This window comes from Diospyros lotus, chromosome 14 (genome assembly GCF_014633365.1).
Source record: "Diospyros lotus cultivar Yz01 chromosome 14, ASM1463336v1, whole genome shotgun sequence".
Lineage (NCBI taxonomy): Eukaryota > Viridiplantae > Streptophyta > Magnoliopsida > Ericales > Ebenaceae > Diospyros > Diospyros lotus.
Genome location: NC_068351.1, coordinates 364,420 through 384,089, shown reverse-complemented (window position 1 = coordinate 384,089; position 19,670 = coordinate 364,420). Strand labels below are relative to the sequence as shown.

Sequence of the window (19,670 nt, the reverse complement as noted above, 5' to 3'; positions counted from 1 at the left end):
CTCACACACACACACACACAAAAGAAGAATTATAATACCCTGGCATCCACACCCTTGCACAATGATAAAAATTGCAGGATTACCGGCCCCAATTTATTTGTTTATTTTCCATGAAAAGAAACATAAATTAATTAATTGTCCCCACATCACTCCCCCTAAGCAAGTGGTATTCTCACACTCATCTCACCCCACTTAGTGAAAGTCCTTATGGTGCCTATGATTTTGTCTCCAAAAGCAAGCACGAAAGCAAAAAAAAGCAAAATTCTTTCTTCTTGTTCTTCCACATGAAGATTTCCAATACAACATTGCTCCGAGACCCAACATCGCTTTTTCTCTTCTCAATTTACTATTCTTTTCACAGCCTACGTGGTTAGTTTAAAACTTCCCCACACCTAAGCTATACTCTCTCTCTCTCTCTCTCTCTCTCTCTCTGCCCCCCCCCCCCCCCCCCCCATTATCCTTTCTCCTATCCCATGATTGATTAAATACTCTCAATGTCTGTTCACTCTCTCTCTCTCTCTCTCATACACACACATTGGCTTTTATTTATTAATAATGTTGAGCCTCCCGGTTGGTTAGCTAGCTTGTTTTCTTTTCCCTAATTTAAATCTTGAAAAGGCAGGAGACGAGAGCTGGACCAGCGGCACTCACTGACAACGACAAGTTATGACACATCTTTACTAGTATTTTGTTGTGTATTTCTATGCAGCTCTAAGGTCATGCCAGTTTCAGCATTAAAAGCTGCTGTGTTATGGTATGCTCGATGCCATGAGCATGAGCATGAGCATGATGGCCAAGCACTAATAAATATCCTATTTCAGAGCGAGGGACAAGTGCTCTCAAGGACCCTCCATGTGAAGTGCCTTTATTGATGTCAAAGTCAATTCATTAGGCATCCTTGAGGTCCTAAACCCATTTGATTAAACAACCCTTCACATCTACGCATTAATCATCAAATCAACCAACCTTGCATTACATGGACGGGTTGACTGTTGTGACATTTATTTAGCGTAGCATAGCAGTATAGATAAATCCCACCAGAATGCAATTTATTTCTAATAATTACCAGTAATGGTAGCAGTGGCAGTGGCAGTGGTGCTCAGGGCATTCCTCCACCATTTCTTTTCTTGTGTAATGATAATGCAAGAGTGACGGTGCAGTAATCAATTATCATACAAAGCAGCAAAGCAGCACGCCTTTTATCCCAGTGCCTTTGGTTTTCCCTTTCTGTTCTCTTCTCTCTTCATGCCAATTCATCACTTGTTAACTTATTATTGCCATTGATCAATGTCAATGTTGAGCAGTTAAAAAGTTTCATCATCCATGCCCGACCTCGTTTAATATTTCTCCCTCCCATTACAACCTGCTGCCGTCAAGATTTTGAAACTCAAACAAAACTACTTGCTACTTCCCCACAAAGAATGAAAGCATGCAGAGAACAAAAACTGAGGCTCTTCAGCATGCAGAAGAGATAGAGGCTAAGCTGCTTACGCAGCGTGTCCTTCTATCTCCATTTCTTGTTCATTTCTAATTTTTGAAAACGGCCTCTTATAGCAAGTAGAAACTTGCGTACAAAAGCGACCTCCTGAGTCTCACAAGGCACACTGGGAATGTCCTCTTACAAACCATCCCCGTTTTGCTATCATCATTTATTTATGCCTGTGCCCCACAGCCAGGCTTCCGGAAATTGCATGAATAAAACAGGGACCATCCCAAGGTCCAGTGACACTGGATCTTCAAGTCCAGAGACCAAAGTTTAAGCACCGTGTTGTCTAAGAATTTAATGTCTGAACGTGCTCAGATCTGATTAATTGCAAGCAAAGAGAATCCAAGAAGTTGCAGGAAGGATTGAAAAAGAGAATGGGGTGGCTGGGATGGCCTAGCTTGAGCACCATTTTAATGTAGTATGGCCAAGAAAACCATGCACTTTGTCATGGCAGTGCTGACCCAAAGTCTGTCAAACAACATACAGTGGAGGGGCTGATTGAGCTCCCAAACAATACAAAACAAGCACTAGAATATAAACCCAAAGACAAGAGACTCTCAGTCACCCTGATCTGTAGAAACACATTTTTATCCAAAAGGGTCCCCAAATTATAACCGGTGAAAAGGAATCCAGTCATATCACTGTAACAAAAATTTAAGAATTACAAAATAGAAATACAGAAACAGGAACAAGAAAATAAAAATAAAAATAGAAATAAAAAAGTTGAAAAGAGAGCAAAACCTTGAACAATATATTCTCTTGTTGTATTCAAGCACTCACTGGATTCCTGTTCGCCGGAAAACCCCTTTCTTTTAGTATGTAATAAATAAATTTGCTGGGAAACTCATTCTCCATCTTTTCCCTCCCAATCTTTACATGGTAAACTCATTCCAACTCCTCTTGGCCTTCTGAAGGACACTGGATCAACTCTAAAATTTTTACCACCTCACCCATGTCTGGCCGATTCGATGGCACTTGAGATGCACATATCAAACCAAGCTTTACTACAGGTATTGCCTCCTCTATAGGGAAACTACCACTAAGCCTCCTATCGATGCATTCCTCCACCCCACCGTCTTCCAATGCTCCCCGCACCATATCACAAAGCACCACCACATCATCCTCCATATATTCCACAGGTCTCTTCCCTGTCACCACCTCAAGAGTCAAGACCCCAAACCCGTAGATGTCACATTTCTCAGTTATCTTCACTGTTCGACAGGCAAACTCAGGAGCCATGTATCCAAGTGCACTCTGAATCTTGCTGCTTAGAATATAACGGTCTAGCATAGGTAACAGCCTTGCCAAGCCAAAGTCTCCCACCTTGGGTTCACCAGAATTGTCCATCAAAACATTAGTTGATTTTATATTGTAATGAATGATGTTCATTTGGTGCAAATGTGCCAAACCTTTAGCGATCCCAAGAATTATGTTGAATCTCTGTTTCCAAGAGAGACAGTTATTGGAATGCTCCTCATGGAGATGCTTATACAAACTCCCTCCACAGATATATTCATTAATGAGAAGCTGCAATGATGGAGTCCAATAATACCCTTCAAGTGCCACCAGATTATGATGCCTGATCTTTCCAAGTGTCTTCGCTTCCCTCTCAAAATCTTCCTGGGACTTTGTCAAGCTTGAAACATTTAGCTTCTTAATGGCAACTGAGTGCCCGTCTTGAAGGACTGTATGATAGACAGTCCCAAATCCACCCCGCCCAACTTCACAATCCTTGTTAAGCAGTGCATTAGCCCCAGCAACAAAGCCAGCGTCACTGGAGAACATAACAAGCTTGCCATAGTTGGCTTCAGTTGTAGGTGAATGACTGAAATCATCCTCACGTGACATTGTGAAGGCAGCAGCAGAACGTGACATAGATGAGCGGACACGAAGATTAAGAACAGTGACAATTACTACACCTAGGGCAATGAAAACAGCTGCACCAATGGCAACAAGCGCTGAGATGCTGAGTACAATTCTTTTGTGATGAAGATTTGTAGAGAATGAGCCACCATTGGGTCCGGAGGAAGAATTGGGGTTGAGAACAATAGGCTTAGGATGAACAGCAGGGCAGGAGTGGTTCAAAACAGAACCACATAATGCAGGATTACCAGAGACAGACGAAAGAGGGATGGTATTGAAGAAGCCACCTACTGGTAGTTCACCTTGAAGGCGATTGTGGGAGATATTAAAGACAAGTAGGTGGGAAAGATTTGTAAGCTCTTTTGGCAAACTACCAGAGAGGTCATTGAAAGACAAGTCAACAATCTGGAGGTCAGTAAGATTTGCAATGGCAGCAGGAACTGGCCCCGTGAGATTGTTGCGAGACAGCATCCTGTGTTGTTCAAATAGAAAGTAGAAAGAATGTCAACATGTTGTACCGATGGTGCCCTTAACTTACATACAGAATGATAAACAAAAGACTCAGCTACAAATGGAACATACATCAGCACAAAAAATTGTGATTTTGGACAAGAATATTTCAGGAAAACCATTTATGTTAAGAGATGGAAGATGATAAAGAAAATCAGGCATGCACTCATATGTATAACTACTGGACAATGAACTTTGACCTTATACAGCAATGACAGTTACCAAGCTATGCAAGGTATTATGGATCAATGAACTGTCTAGATTTCAAAAGGCAAGTATAAAAAGGCTTTCCGGGGGAAAATAATGACAGTTGAATTCAAGAATATTTCTGTTCAAAAGCTTCAAGTGACCTTGATTTATAAGAAGTAACAATTATCTATATGACAATCACCTGCACACACGCAAAGCAGAAATCAGGATAGTACAATGTAACTTACAAGGAGTTTAGCAATGAACAATTTTCAATCTGAGCTGGAATCCTGCCCGTGAGGAAGTTCTTCTCGAGCCTTAATTCCTGCAGTGAAGCTGCTCCTCCAATTTCAGGAGGAACACTTCCGTTTAGCCAGTTATTACTCAAATCAAGAACCTTGGTAGATTTTAATTCCCCTATAGTAGGAGGTATAGAGCCAGTTAAAGAGTTCTTGGATATATTCAAGAACTGCAAACTAGTGATGTTCCATATGGGGGATGGGATTTGACCAGATAATTGATTAGAAGATAAATCCAGCACCTGAAGTCTCGCCATTGATGTCAGAGATGGGTACTCTATTCGCCCACTAAATTTATTTCCAGCAATAAAAATAGCCTGTAAGCCCATCTTAAAGATCCACGAAGGTAGGTTACCAATGAGAAAATTGTGGCTAACATCCAATACAGAAAGGTCAATGCAAGCTGCCAAGGACTCTGGCACACCTCCAGTGAATCCATTCGTAGATAAATTCAGTTCTTTCAAGGCCTGCAGCTCTCCTATCGAGTTTGGGATTTGACCTGAAAAGTTATTTGCAGAAAGATCCAAACTTTTGAGGCTTCTCATATCTCCAATCCACTCTGGAAATTCACCTGTGAACAAATTCCCGCTTAAGCTTAAAAATGTGCACAAGCTAAGTTTTTGCATTGATTCTGGAAGGCCACCAGAAAGAGAGTTCTCACTGAAATCGAGTGATTTCAATAGCAAACAACCACCGATACCATCTGGCAGCTGCCCAGTGAACTTGTTCTCGCTTAAATCGACTGCTCTTAAATCATATAAATTCTCAATTCCTCGAGGAATCTCACCCTCCAGCGAATTACGGGATAAATCAATCGACCGGAGTCTGCTCAAAGACCAAATTCCAGGAGGCAATGGACCGAAAAGCTGATTTGAGGAGAAGTTAACTGCTTCCAGAGTTGAGCAGGAGCTCAAAGAATCTGGGATTCGCCCAGAAAGACTATTACCCGCAAGCGAAACTGCTCGTAGCGACCTGCATTGTCGAAAAAATTCATCGGGAATAAATCCAGAAAAAAAATTTCCACTCAAGTTGATGACCCGGAGGTTGTCGAGTTGGGCGAGAATGGGATTAATTGTGCCGGTGAAGTTGTTCTTCGACAGTGAGAGAACACGAAGGAACTGCAGCCTTAGGAGGCTTCTGCCAATGTGCCCGGAAAGAGAGAAGCCATCAAGGATGAGCTCCGAGACCCGATTAGTCCTGGGATCACATTTTACACCGACCCAGTTGCAGGCGTTGTCATCGTCTTCGTTCCATGATGTGAGTTTGGCTTCCGGGTCTTTGAGCCCAGCTTTGAAAACGATCAAACCCAATACATCATCGTTAAAAGACGGGTCTGTGGAGTTTACCAGAAATGGAGCAAAGAAAAGAATCGTAAACAGGTTTAGCAGCATATTTCCCAATCCAAACACAAGAACCCTTTTTCTTTGGCAGTAGAAAGAAATGTTAGATAGCCATGAAAATGGTTCAAAGAAGCTCCTTTTGAACTCTGCACACAGGGCAATACCACTACTTGAGATGTCTATGCACGGGATGAAAACATGACGAAGAACACGTCCCAAAATGATAAATAACTCTCTCTAAACGGAAAACAAAAGATAGGATCACGGAGAAAAAACGAATGATTTAAGCAGCAAGTTTTTCAGGGTTTAAGACGAAGCAAAATCAAATTTCAGTACAACAGAAGAGAGAGAGAGAGAGAGAGAGAGAGAGACTGTTAAGAAGCGAAAATCACCCGTCTTTTGTAGAGTATGGTTGGCGCCTGTGTACAGTATGGCCAGAATCGGAGGCCGGCGCCGGAACCCAGAAGGAGAACCACCGGAAAAGGCCGAACCAGAGATAGAAAAAGGAGCCTTAGAAGTAGTGGCAGAGAAAGTGGGCATTAAAGAGACTCCTCTGAATGGGGGGCATGGGGTAGGGCGGTGGCGAGTGCAGCGAGAGACCCTTTTCTGTTCTCAGAGCGCTCGATCCCTCTCTCTCTCTCTCGCTCTGTAGTCAGAGAATTAAAAGCACCCCCCTCTTCCTCTTCTTCCTGGGCTGGCCTGGCCTCTGCTCCCCTTTATAAATAAAAGTGATACATTAATTATCATTTGGTTTGGTTAATAGTGAACTAAAAAAGGGTTTTTAACGGCGAATTGTCTGTGGTGTGGTCTTCGTTACACGTCCACTCTCTTCCCGGAGTCCCCTTCCTCCCCCTCCTACTTTTTGTCATCCTTTACTTTATTATTCTTCTCTCCGGTCAAAACGGCGAGCCCAAGGCAGAGTGTATTTATGGCGCCACATGCTTCTTCTTCTTTCGCACAGCCGACTACAAACAAAAAGCCATTTGATTTGGTTTGGGCTCTCAGCCTCTCGCTTGGGGAGTTTTTGTCTCAACAGTAAGAAAGAAAAATCATATCATGTTCAGCCCAAGCGAGCAGTCCCAAAGTCCACTGCTCTCTCTCCTTCATCTGGCCCTGAGAGAATATAATAACTGAGAGGGCCCCAATTCAAACTCACCGTACCTATTTACTTGCTTAGCAAAAGACATACAAAAAAATTTCAACTTTCGTCCTGCTCAGAGGCGCTCTTTCCATGTAACCTGAATGGATTCAGCCTCAAATTTTCCGAGTGTTGCCGTGGATTCAAAAATACAAATTAGGCTAAAGCCACCATCATAGTCAATTAAACCTCAAATAGAGTTGGTTGGCGACAAAAAAGATAAGATTAGGGTCAATTGATGGTAAAGAAAATTAAAAATTAATTGACGATCACAAGAAAGACGAGAAGTCGGCGACAATAACGACAAAGATAAGAAATTGTCGACAATAACAAAGAATACTATAAGTTGTTGACATGAGAAAGGACAAAGAAAAATATAATGAATATTGATAAAATTTTAATCTATATGCTCTTCAACAATATGTGAATTTATGCTGCGCTAATTAAATTAGAATATATGTGACTATTATAAAATAAAAAATTAAGAGGCATAATAAATCTCCCTTAAAGTTTAAGTCCAAATGTTCAAACTGTCAAAGTTGATGGACATTTTATGCTTAGATTAGAGACATCATCATCCCATGCATCATCCATCCATCCATAAAAAAATACAATATAATATGTCAGTGAAAAGTTTACTGCCATTTAACAAAAGAAAATAGTCGGACAGTAAAACGACAAGGCTTGCAGCTTCCTGGTCTTTCTACCCCCCGTCGTTCAAGAAAGTAGCCAACAACGCATGATGGCTGATTAGTATTTACCAGTAAAAGATTAAAGAGCACTGCCAACTAAACTTAACGAAATCTCATCTCTGCAGCCTGGTGAGCTGAGCTAGCTTTGCTTTCTGCCGTTGGGTTGGTGGGACTTGTACATGTGGTTTTTCTTTTTGTTTCTTATAAGAATTTGTGATAAAAACATCGAGTTATTCTATTAATATGTCATTTTCCTAGAAAAGATACAGTTTTCCGGACACTTGATCTGTGTGGCGCTGCTTGTTGCCTTGCCTAAAAAAACTAAACATTGAGAGTTGTTTAGTTGCATGTACCTCGTGTGGTGGCAAGGATAAGCGAGTGCATTACTATGTACATATATATATATATATATATATATATGGCAGTGGGAATCTGTCTTGTTTTAAGGTACAAAAAGAGAGAGGAGAAAAAAATTAGTTAGTTAGAGAGAGAGAGAGAGAGAGAGAAGTCAAAAATCTTCGAGGGTAATGACAATGAGATGTTTCAGCCCATTATGCTCAGCGCTTTTGTCTCAGCCTAGTTGGGCTGGAAGCCTGGAACAACCAATTTGTCTTTGTCTAAGAGGTCAGAGTTGCCGCTTGACTTACGCTCCTCCTTACTTATCCTCCACGAGCCCCCACTCTTGGTCCAACCGCTACTTCCATTAAAAAATAAAAAATAAAAAATAATAAGAGGGCTAAAACGACACTTTCATTGAGAAGAATAACAGATGAGACACAGGAAATTCGTCCTAATCTTGCAGTCAGTATGCAATCCAACTTTTCATTGCGAAGGAAATAGAGACACATTTGGCTGGCTCATCAGTCAGAGCAGCTTAATTAAAATGAACTTCGCCACTTCTGTCTACCTACAAAAATGTTAACATTGTCGCTAAAATCTTGATGCCAGAGAAAGAAACTATATACTAAACTCGTGATGCTAGTCCCAACCAAGTTAAAAAAATGACCCACGCTGGGGAAGTTTAGTTGCTCTAGTTCGGATTATGTGTACATAAATTAATAAAATATAGAGCAAGAGAACAGAACTCCCTGGAGTTGTGGATTTCTCGCGTGCAGTTCCCAATAATGTAAGCCTCATCTTCATACCCCTCCATGGCTGACCATGTGATTTGGGACCTCTCCTTGATTATCCAGTGGCATGTATTGTGCCATGATAGCCCGAATCTCAGAGTCCATGTAGCTCTGCCGATAATGCAGTTCCATTAGCGATGGATACAACCAAAAATATCAAGCAGCTCTTTGATCTAATAGTGGGGACCAACACCGAATTTAAGCAAGCAAGTACTCAAAAATTCAACATCACTGCGTTCATTCACATAGAATACAAAATCCCATGCAACTGCTATTTGTTTTTTCACATCCCCCTACCCCCAAAATGCTCTGCTTGAGAGTAAAGTCACTCACTCACTCCAGTTTCTTCAATTCATAATTTCATTCAAATGATTCACAGATCCCGACTTAATCTTCTTCTTTACCCACCAACCCCACAAATCCTAAGGCCTTTCATCTTTGAATCCCTCTCCAGAGACTCATTCATAAACACGATAATTTTGTTAGGAAAAGCAGAAACATTCAGCTTGCTCGTGTTCTTTCACTCTTCCGTGTGTCAGACAAAATCGCTCTATATATGGTTCTCTAAAAAATGGTAGTCATGCTCAAAAACATTTCTAGCCAAAAAAATTGGGCAGAAAAATTAGCAACTCTTAAAAGACACTCAAAACACTAAAGGGGAAAAGAAAAGCCACCTAGTTTAGAAACACCTCATTAGTTAGAGAAAAATTCAACTATGAACCTGGAATGAAAGAATATCAACCCCATGCATGCAACATAGCAAATGAAGGCATACCCGGATTCTGTACTTGTAAATTGCATATCCACCTACCCCGGCAGCAGCTAATCCAAGAACAATAAACCAAATAAATCCCCCGCTGAGCCCTGTATTGGCATCCTTACCTGCATGTTGCCAGTATAGAAAATTTTTGCTTCAGAAAGGCAACTATAAGGGAGAGCTCTGTGTGCAATATAACATATAGAATTCAGATGTTTATTAGTTCCTGAATTTTTTCATGTCAATGATATAATCATGGTCCAACTCAATAAATTAACTAGTCACTAGTTCCTTCAGCAAACAAGGAGAGAGATGCTCCTGCTCACCTATGCACGTGTCGTGTTCTCGCATGTACAATAAACTGCCGCTACAGCTGCACTCATAACTGCCCCAGGTATTCTTGCATTTGCACTGTGGGCATTGGCAGGCTAACTTTTCTTTGCATTCATCAATATCTGGAAGACAGGGAACAGCCAAAGATGATAAAGGAACCGACCAATTAATGTTTTTACTTCTACAGAAAAACAGAGTGCTAAGATGACTTCAGAAAAGTAAATAATTTACAGTATCTCAGATATATACACAGATTACAAAAAATTTCATGGACAGGCAAACGGCTAGGCACACATAAAAACAAATATGAAGATCTGAAAAAGAAAACTCTAAACTTCATTTTTCAAGTGTGCTCATATGAAAGATCCACCAACTGGCAGCTCAGAAGGTGCATCCTGCATAAATTCTGCGAGCATGAAAGATTGGACATTCTGAAGTTAAATGGTGTCAATTGGTAAAATCAAAAACCAGGATGCTGTACCTTCACAAGTCTTCATCCCATCACCCTTGAATCCCGGTGGACACTTGCAACCTTTTGAATGGTCATCCTGAAACATACATAAAGAACTGCTATCATCATCACACATTTAAATGAACCAGAAAGTGTCATGACACTAACAGAGGGGAGTGAGGGTGGTTGTGGAGACGAGCACTGGTTTAAGTATCTTTGGAGATCAAACAACTTACAATGCAAGCAGAATAACTCCTTCCATCCTGGTTCTTCTTCCAACACCCTCCATTGTTTATTGCACACCGTAAAGCACCAGAAGCTGTCAAACCAATAGCCTAAATGTTATAATACAAACCACCCAACGCATTGCATTTAAGTTTCAGAGCTTGCTCCAAGTCAAACTACAAGTTGACCCCTTGCTCAAGTTGATATCATCTTTCTAAGTCATCAGTCACTGATAATTAGTCAAACATCTGCTATGCATAACAAAGATGGGTGTTAAGGTCTGTGTGTTTGGTAACGAGTAAAGCACAGGAGGGCACCTTGCACCCATGCTACAAGCTCAGGTCATGAGGCATGCCTAAGGATAGACATGCAGAGGAAACGCTGGAGGCATCCCCAAGGCAAGGTGCATCTGTGTAGTGGACAAGACCCTTCAATTGCAAGGGTCCACACGTGCATGTTCCACAATGAGCATGCCAGAGGCCACAGGCAGTGGCATGCCAATACTACACACAGGAGCATGTTAGTGCTGTGTGTAAGGAGCAGCAGCCCCCAGATACCATGCAGCCAGAAGTCACGCAAGAGGCCAATGCGACAGCTTGGCAAACTGGGCTAAGATCAAAGCTAGCTGGTGGCAAGTCGCACCAAATCATTCAGACATGATGGTTATGACAACAAAAGCACGTAGATGTCATGACACCATGTATGACTTGCATGCAAGGATGGATAACACAAGATGGTTGTACAGACATAAGCCTGGCACATGCCAGCAATTGGTTGTCATTGGTTGCAACGGTTACAAATGGCTGTGGGCAGTTGTTTAGACAATAGATACAATACTCCAAAAATTGGGAGATAGTCCTAAGTGGTTGAAGGCGTCAACTATCAACTGCCAATAACCTCTAGTGGTTGGGGGTATCAACTGCAAGGCACAAGGTTGGCATGGGACCAGTGCCAATATATAGGGCTGTGGCTGTTCATGCATGCAATATAGTGCTGTGTGACTGAGCCGAGTAAGTTAGCATTTCCCAAGCCATTCCCCTATGTAATCTCTGGTGATCAATAAAATGTGGAAGAGATGTCCTATACCTTGTCTTGCGCATCTGTGTTGCCACATGATCGTGGGAATTGTGTGTGAGAACTGGCTGAGACTAAGGAAAGACCTTAGCGCCATTGGTGAAAAGTTTTGCTTAAAAGTTGACCCTATGACAATAGGTATTGGCACAAGACAATAGTTGAAACTTCTGGGAGAGATCACTTATAGTTCTAATGAGGACACTCGTTGTTACAATATTTCAGACAGACCAACAATCACATTGGAGGTGACTTTTTTTTTAATATCTATTTGATCCTTCAAATTGCTTTGGATATCAAAATATAAACACGAGCCATGTAAAGAATTAAATACTCTCCTGGTATCTTATGATTTCAAACTTTCAATGTCCAATTAATGCACGCACATCCCATCAGCCATCATGCTATGTGCTCTTTATGTGCTAAGCTTAAAAAAGCATAGGTCCACATAGGTCCAGATATCAATCCAAGGAACACTAAGGAAAAGGAAACAGCAAAAGAAATTGTTAGTGTGTAGAGTTAATTATCATTTTGGCACATATTGTCCTTCCGCAGAGTCAATACGCAAATCAACATGACATTGAGAGTGAACCACTATAAATCTCGTGTGTTCTTCGTGGTTGCTTTGATTATTTTTCCTTCTTCTACTATTTAGGATTAGGACTTTAATCTTAACAGAAATGAATGATTTAGTTTTAGAGGATTTCTTTATAACATCACAACCGCAATAATCAGCAATGTCACAACTACAGCCATATGTGGTTGGACATTTTCCTCCAGAGACATTCTGCTCTTAGGTGAGGAGAAATGAAAAACAGAATTCCCTCATCATATCATGTTAAATATCAATACATGGTGAAACTTTTCTCCCTGACTGATGGCACTTAAGTACCAAAACTGCATGACTTATTATCCAATAAGGGCAGGTGCCAACAAGTACATTAGACTTCAATAACACACAGGCCATACATGAGTTACCAGGTAACTGTTACAATATCCTAAAAAGCCCATACCACAACCTAGCTTTATGGGTCTTTTTTACCTTATTTAATAAATATGTAAACGAGTGCCAAAACTAATCAAGAAATGATTTCTTTAGTTAGATTTCTTAATCTCTGCCTCATGAGCATTATAGCAAAACTCACACTTGTAATTTGGATAAAACATACCATGGGGTTATCCAAAAAAAAAAGAGTAAAACATACCTCGGCAATTTGTATAGCCATCACCAACAAACTTTACACCCTGCACAATGGGGCATTCACACACTCTTCCCCGGAAAGTGTCCTAGAAGAAGTTTCTAAAATCAGACTAGAAAAGACCAAACAATATTAAATTAAAAAAAAGGGGAAAAACAAGAAGAAGAAGAAAAACTTTTCCCACAAGCCTTCAATTTGTAAATAATTACATACCCGGCATGCAGTGATGTTAGCAGCCTGATCCTGCCAGCACCCACCATTGTTTTCTAGACACTCATTAGTTTCTATATCTGCAAAGATGATACCGGAGAAAAGATAAATATGGCCATCAAAAACAAGCATAGATTGCATATTTTGTGCGTGTGTGCATGTGTGTTTTATGTGTTGATATCAAACTGAATTATTCAAAAACAACCACATTGTAATACCCAAATATCTAAAGTTGATAAGGAAATCCATCAACAACTTTCTAATACTTAAAACACTTTAATACAATAAAATTGGAACTACACAGAAAAATTACATTAGAAAGTGTGAAATAAATAATTTCTTTTCCATTAACAACTTCGGCAATATGCACTTAAAGACATGCACCATCAAGCAAAAATGTGTGCTAGGACTTGTGGAAGAGATGTTGGGGCTTTTCCAATTTTAGCTGGATTATATTAAGGATATGCATTAAATATTTACCTATTTGCTCTTCTAACGGATAAACTCACAAAGTAAATCCAAGGATAAATGTTTTTTGTTAAATGTATTTTGTGTTTGCAATTTGCATACAATATTGTTTGTTTGGTGGATGACATAAAAGAATGCATGAATGATAAACTTGAATTATGGAAAAACACGTAGAATCCAAAGGTTCGAAGTAGAGTGGGTGGAAAGTTGAATATGTAAATTAATGTAATTTCAATACAAATAGAAGTGTGGATTATGTCATTGTGAGATTTGGGAATCAAGTTACCCTAAGAAAATATCAGTTTAGACATCTCTTATCAAATGTTAAAAAGAAAGAGATATTATAGAAGATGTGAATCACATAATCAAGGCAGGATGGTTGAAATGAAGAAATGCTTCTATCCTTTGATGCAATTTTAAAATCTCTTTACAGATAATAGGGAAGTTTTATCATATAGCTACAAAACCATAACCATATTTGTTATATGGCTCATAATGTTGGGTAGTTAAATACTAACATGTGCAGAATATGAACGTAATTAAAATGAGGATGTCCTAGGGGATGTATGACCATAATGACCATATAAGAAAAGACAAAATAAGAAATGAGATTTTATGTAGTATGAGCAAGGCCTATTAAATATAGGACAGAAAGAAACTATTAAAATGGTTTGAACATGTGGGAAAAATATCGATAAATGCATCACCTATGAGACAAGTGAATGAAATAGAGAAGTTTGTAACAAAGAGAGGATGAGGAAGAAACTTGGTGTGAAACCCTTAAACATGACATATATAGAATATTGATCATATTATAGCCTTCTGGGAGGACATGGCCAAGAATAGAGATGGTTAAGAGTACAGAATTCACATAGTTTACCCCACCTAGTGGGACTAAGGCTTGTGATCATTGTTATTGTTTACTTTAGATACTTGGTATTACACAAATCCATCAATAAAAAACAAGAACTATTGTCGTGGCCCAATCTCGTATTGATAGTCTACTAGGGAGGTCTTGATTATCTTAGTTGGTTATAGGAGTCTGAGTTTTTAACTTTTGATATCTAAATGGTATCCAAGCTGACCAAGACTATTCTCTAGTGATACATCATAAGAGAGTATTTGATATTGACATGAGTTAGATTTATGAGAAATAAAACTTCTAGCCTAGCAAGAGCGCCAAAGCCTAAAGAAAGGGATTTTTTGTCATGATCTAATCCAAGAGTCAACTTAGTTAGCATTTTTGGGTGAGATCTCTTAATGTTACAACCGAAATCACATTGAACACCAAACTGGAACACGTCCCTCCAGAACTCAAATGGTTTATATTTGCTAAATTAATGCAGGCATGGGCAGCAATCCAAAAGAAAAAAGTTCCTGCATCACCAAAAATGAATTACCAACCAAATTGGCAGAGAATACAAACTGAATTCCCATTTACATCAACCTCACACCCACTAAACGGGTCGTGGACCTTTAGTTTTGGTCTATAACCTTAACTTCTTGCTGGGAAAAACACTAAACTCTTAACTCAAGCACGACTGTTTTGGTGATTTATGTTTTCACTCTATGATGGACCACAAAGGCAGGAGAGAGCCATCCAATTGCCAATGTTAAATTACTAACTATTAATTCATCTAAAAACTTAAGCTATTAGAGGAAGTGGAGATAACTTTATATTTCATATTAGCATCCATACTCTCAGCAAGCCCCCTCACGTTTGACCAAATTTTCTTTGATAACTTGGTCAAACACATGCAAATATTAAACAACAGGTTAGTGGGTGATACTTGAATAAAAGATCTTTTATCTGCTCTAATATCACATTAAATTATTAATTTACCTAAAAACTTGAGCTGTTAGAGAGGGGTAATCCTATCTTTCACGTTAACATTTTCACTCTCTACAGCCAACTTAAAAGAAAAAAATACAGAATTTACCTCAAAAAATTAAAGGACAAGGGCTTTAGGTTATAACCTTCAGTTAAACAAATGGAAGGCTCCGTGGTCTCCTTAAAACCTGAACAGATGGCTTTCAGAATTGCACTTTTTTCCAGCTTACCTGGAAGAAGGAAAAAATACAGTTTAGAGCCAGATTAGGAAATCACACAAGAAGTAAATTGCAAATATAGTTTCCTAGAACCTCTATATTGCCGGTTGTTCACAACAAGAGTTGGCAATATAGTCACATCCCCACGTGAGCCACTGCCAATCTGAATCCAAATTTTCAAGAAAATGCGGATCGCTATCAGTGAGATGAAGAAAGCAAGAACTGCCCCAAGGCAAGGATAAAAGAATTATCAGAATTGAGAAGAATCAAGCTCTCCAGTCTAATACCTGTGCTTCCTGCTCAGCCTTGAGTACTGGGTTGTCAACATCTGCATTAGGATCTCCTATGCACTTGTCAATCTGCTTGACATCAATACCTAAAAAAATTAGCACAAGAAACAAGCAAAAGTCTAGTTAGAGAATATACATTCTTAGATCCTAGAAGATGAACATGTCTGATCATAACTGAAAACATCGGCAGTACCAAGATTTAACAGCTTATTTATCCTGTCCTCATCCCAATTGAGATTAAACCAACAGGCATTTTCTTAAGAATCCATATGTCCATAAAAGATAATGGATTCACAGAAAGTCAAGCAATTAAGTAAGAGATACAAATAGATATATTGTATGTATGTACCAATCAAACACAATTTTTGGAGACCTGGACTTTTGTCTAATGCCAAATGATTCAGTTTCACAAGCATGCTCACATGTATCAAAACAATATAATAAACAACTAGAATACACACATATGCAATGTTACAAGATTAATATTGCATTACAATTTCATAATCAAAATGAGAAAGCATAGACAATAAAGATTTGCGCATACAATGAGAATTTCCTATTATTTCAAGCATTTTCATCTCATTTTTGAGTAACCTAAAGTTGTTTAAGGACAAACCTATAGAACTAAACTGAAACATTACAACAACAACAATAAATTGATAACTTACCAAGGGATTTGATAACTTGATCTGCGCACTCTTTGTTATACTTCTTCTCTCTCATTGGACAACGAATTTCAAAGTCAGTCACGTAGTCCCACCAAAGCCAGGGTTTCCCACTTTCATTGGCCGCCTTGAAAAGGCAAGCTTGCCGCAAATTCTGAACAACAACATCCTTCCCATCATACCCTATGGTGAAGTCCTGTTCTGGATCTGGAGCACAGTATCTTCCATGGTTGATGCACTGAGACTTGCACTGTCTGCTCAAGAGGAAGGCTTCTGGACAATACCAGGTTATGTAGTGCGGAGTAAACTGAGTGTAGCCATTCTTTTCAAGAATCTGAGCTGCACCTTTGAAGCTCTTGACAAATTCAATCTGGCTGTCACATTTAGGCCCACATTCGTCATTGCTATTTGTCCAGAATTCATATTCAACTCGGTCATCAGGATGTGGAAGAGACTCTCTCCAGTCAAGATTGATGGTAACCATCTCACCACTAGATAGAGCTTTCTTGATGCTATCCCCAAAAGATTTGCTTATTAGTGCTGCAGGGATGTTTATCTTTTGCAGATAATCTGACTGTGCATCATCTTCTTCCGGGGCGTCCATGGTGATCAAAGGTTCAATTCTGTCGTCTGCAACTAGAATAGCTGCTCCTCCAGCATTCTGTGCATTCCATGCCTTCAAGGTGAAATAACAATCTGCAGCAGAAGTAGCTTACATGTCAGGAATACCTTCATGAAGATGACAACATACTTACTATTATCTATGTCATATCAATGGAAGAACTACATGAAACAACCTATATAATGTCGACTCTTGTGAAAACAAAGTCCACAATCCACACCATTGATTTGTCACAGAGAGAAAAACTAGATTAAAGAGACATCAACTTCTTCATTGCATTCCTTACATAGGGAAAACGCAAGCATATTCCAGAATACATGTGCAAAAATAAATTTATTCTCCAACTCCCGTCATTAGGTAACATCAAATCAAGTAAACAAGTAAAGCAGTCAACAAAAAGCAGAAGACACCCAAGTAACAATGAAATCCTTTAATTTTATTTTCTGCGGGCCTCACCAAAAGTGAGAACTAAAACCTTAAAAATGAACAACTCAATCCATGTAGTTTCTCAAAGCAGGCGCAGAGAGAGTTAATTATATTCGCCCTGTTTCTACAAGAAGAGAAGCTGCTTTCATGGTAAAAGTTATCTTGTACACAGGACTCCTCTTACCATGCATGAAACTTGAGGGAGGGGGCAATCTCGACTTTGGAAAAAATAAAATAGTAATAACAATACCCCCCCCTTAAACATAGTTTAGATGTAAGACAAATTACAGACGTATAAGAGTAATGTAGGAATGGTGTGAATGAAAAATGGAATTGTGAACATCTTATACCTAGCAAAGGAAACCAAAAACAAAAAAAAAAAAAACAAAAAAAGAATGTGAAGAAATTTTTAGATAGAAATCACAGGACCAGAATTTGTATTATTGAAGGCTCGGATATTGAAAAATGTTGTGCATATGTATGCATACAAGTTTCTGTGCAAATTAAAGTAGTAATAATAATAATAAATGAATATTCATTTTGTTGTGGTTTTTGCCGTCATCTTTAACTCAGACTCAAGCCAACGTAATTTTTATGTTTTTTTCACTTTGGCAGACAACACATTGGATTGAGTTATTCGGTATAGATATTCAAAGTGTCAAGTCTAATAGATGGAAACATGCTATTATTCCAATGACTTGAATCCCTTTATTATAGGTCGAAACTAATTCAAAGAATAACAAAAGTTCACCTCCTCGATCGACAAGAAGAAAGATGGGAAAGCCACCGGGCTTGGATTTGAAGGAGATGTCATGATCGTCGAAGCTCTTGCATCCCTTTTGATTGGCTTTTGGGTAAATCACAGTGCCAACCAAGGTCCCTCCATATTGAGGAACCCCAAAATTCCCAATTGCACATTCGTATACATTCTTCAACGAGTCCGGTGAAGTCACCTTCAAGCTGTTCTTTTCCACCACAAACCTACCCACGCATCCCCCACAAAGGAAAAACCAAACACACACAAAAGTTGCCAGCTTTTCCCGCATTTTCCTGTCCCAGACCTACCAGAAGATCAAGTTCGACTACTTTATCTAAGAAAATCCAGAATTAGAGAGTCAGATCCCGCCCACAGACTGTTTGTGATCAAAAACAAATTCTTAAACGAATTTATTTCCACTCAGATCATAAATGACGATGATCAACGATAAGAATCAATTCTTCTCCCAAGTAATCATCCAGGGCTTTTGAGCACAAAGCAGTGAAGACAAGAATCTGAAAGGAGGCTTGAACCGTGCAGCCGTGTTAATTACGTTGTTCAACTGGCTTTTGATTGGTTTTGGATTGCTTTACGGGGGATATATCAGGTTTGGAACCGTCTCCTGGAAGAAATTCGAGATCTAGATCGCCATTAAAGTAGGCTCCAACTCGATGACCAAATCCAAACGTGTTCACCGTATCTCGGTTATACGTAGCTATATATACATTTGGTAGGAGTGGTGACTTACCGAACAACTACACTCGCTAGTAGAGGTGTTGTAGCGGGCCGTTCCCAAGCTCAGCCTGCCACGGGCTTTAAGGGCCATTCAGCCCACTTGGACCCTTGGGCGGCCTACTAGGCTGCCTTTATATATATATATATATATATTAAAAATTATAGAATGTAGAAAATACTATCTTTTTTATTTGTCACGGGCCCCATGATAAAGTAGCAATGAAGTTGCCTTGGGTTTCGGAAAATACACAGCCCTTCTCTCTCTCTCTCTCTCTCTCTCTAACTTTCTTTCTTTTGAATCCACTTCTAGTTTTAATGTTTCATTAAATTTTATTCTCTCTCTCTCTCTCTCTCTCTCTCTCTCCTTCTTTTGAATCCACTTCTAGTTTTAATGTTTCATTAAATTTTATCCTTCTTCTCTTTTGTTTTTACCCTACGTTCTAATAAGCTGTCGGTTCCACACACAGTGAGTTACCCCAAATTTAGCTAAAAAGAAATATATACTTTAAAAGATAAATAGTACATACTTAACTAGCATGAATGTCATCCTAGAAAAATGGGTTCATCTTAACCATGATAATTTGTTATTGTTCCAAGATCATCAGGGACAGAGGGAGAGTGGTCCATGGAATCATGATGACCCCTCAAAAAAGCTAGCTTTCTCTCGTTTGTTTGTGAATTGTGACAGGGGCTTCGTCCACTTTGTTGTTCAAAACTTAATTTGATGCGACCGAAGTTTATTGGTTTGTTCAAAGATTCGTAACT

At 39.3% G+C, this 19,670-nt stretch overlaps 2 protein-coding genes across 6 annotated transcripts; both read right to left on the bottom strand.

The window, feature by feature from the left end:
- Positions 1-2,070: 2,070 nt before the first annotated feature.
- On the bottom strand, positions 2,071-7,108 carry LOC127789917 (probable LRR receptor-like serine/threonine-protein kinase IRK). Of its 3 annotated transcripts, XR_008020687.1 has the most exons (4): positions 6,080-7,105; positions 4,297-5,833; positions 2,228-3,821; positions 2,071-2,127 (listed from the first exon to the last, which is right to left on the bottom strand). XR_008020687.1 is itself a non-coding variant. In XM_052319012.1 (3 exons), exons 1-3 carry the CDS (start codon positions 6,225-6,227, stop codon positions 2,372-2,374), a joined length of 2,937 nt encoding a protein of 978 aa, XP_052174972.1. In that variant the 5' UTR covers positions 6,228-7,108; the 3' UTR covers positions 2,071-2,371. The 3 variants fall into 3 exon arrangements, 2 of the variants coding, with proteins under 2 accessions (XP_052174972.1, XP_052174971.1); XM_052319012.1 differs by having other exon boundaries at positions 2,071-3,821; positions 4,297-5,635; positions 6,080-7,108; XM_052319011.1 differs by having other exon boundaries at positions 2,071-3,821.
- Positions 7,109-7,752: 644 nt separating this feature from the next.
- Positions 7,753-18,885, bottom strand: LOC127789919 (vacuolar-sorting receptor 1-like). Of its 3 annotated transcripts, none has more exons than XR_008020689.1 (13): positions 18,165-18,885; positions 16,369-17,061; positions 15,698-15,786; positions 15,504-15,573; positions 15,339-15,422; positions 12,897-12,973; positions 12,690-12,771; positions 10,425-10,507; positions 10,219-10,285; positions 9,731-9,859; positions 9,423-9,529; positions 8,603-8,758; positions 7,753-8,211 (listed from the first exon to the last, which is right to left on the bottom strand). XR_008020689.1 is itself a non-coding variant. In XM_052319013.1 (12 exons), exons 1-12 carry the CDS (start codon positions 18,457-18,459, stop codon positions 8,657-8,659), a joined length of 1,878 nt encoding a protein of 625 aa, XP_052174973.1. In that variant the 5' UTR covers positions 18,460-18,885; the 3' UTR covers positions 8,248-8,656. The 3 variants fall into 3 exon arrangements, 1 of the variants encoding a protein (XP_052174973.1); XR_008020688.1 differs by lacking the exon at positions 7,753-8,211 and adding an exon at positions 8,248-8,424; XM_052319013.1 differs by lacking the exon at positions 7,753-8,211 and having other exon boundaries at positions 8,248-8,758.
- Positions 18,886-19,670: the final 785 nt, after the last annotated feature.

Excerpts from the sequence above, each read along its gene's own strand:
- LOC127789917 (XM_052319011.1), bottom strand. The coding sequence starts at position 6,227 with ATGCCCACTTTCTCTGCCACTACTTCTAAGGCTCCTTTTTCTATCTCT. Across the intron at positions 5,834-6,079 it reads CCATACTCTACAAAAGACGG|AGTTCAAAAGGAGCTTCTTT; the intron begins GTGATTTTCGCT and ends CCCTGTGTGCAG. Across the intron at positions 3,822-4,296 it reads TGTTCATTGCTAAACTCCTT|GATGCTGTCTCGCAACAATC; the intron begins GTAAGTTACATT and ends TGAACAACACAG.
- LOC127789919 (XM_052319013.1), bottom strand. The coding sequence starts at position 18,459 with ATGCGGGAAAAGCTGGCAACTTTTGTGTGTGTTTGGTTTTTCCTTTGT. Across the intron at positions 12,974-15,338 it reads TTCCATTTGTTTAACTGAAG|ATATAGAAACTAATGAGTGT; the intron begins GTTATAACCTAA and ends TCATCTTTGCAG. Across the intron at positions 12,772-12,896 it reads CTAACATCACTGCATGCCGG|GACACTTTCCGGGGAAGAGT; the intron begins GTATGTAATTAT and ends AACTTCTTCTAG.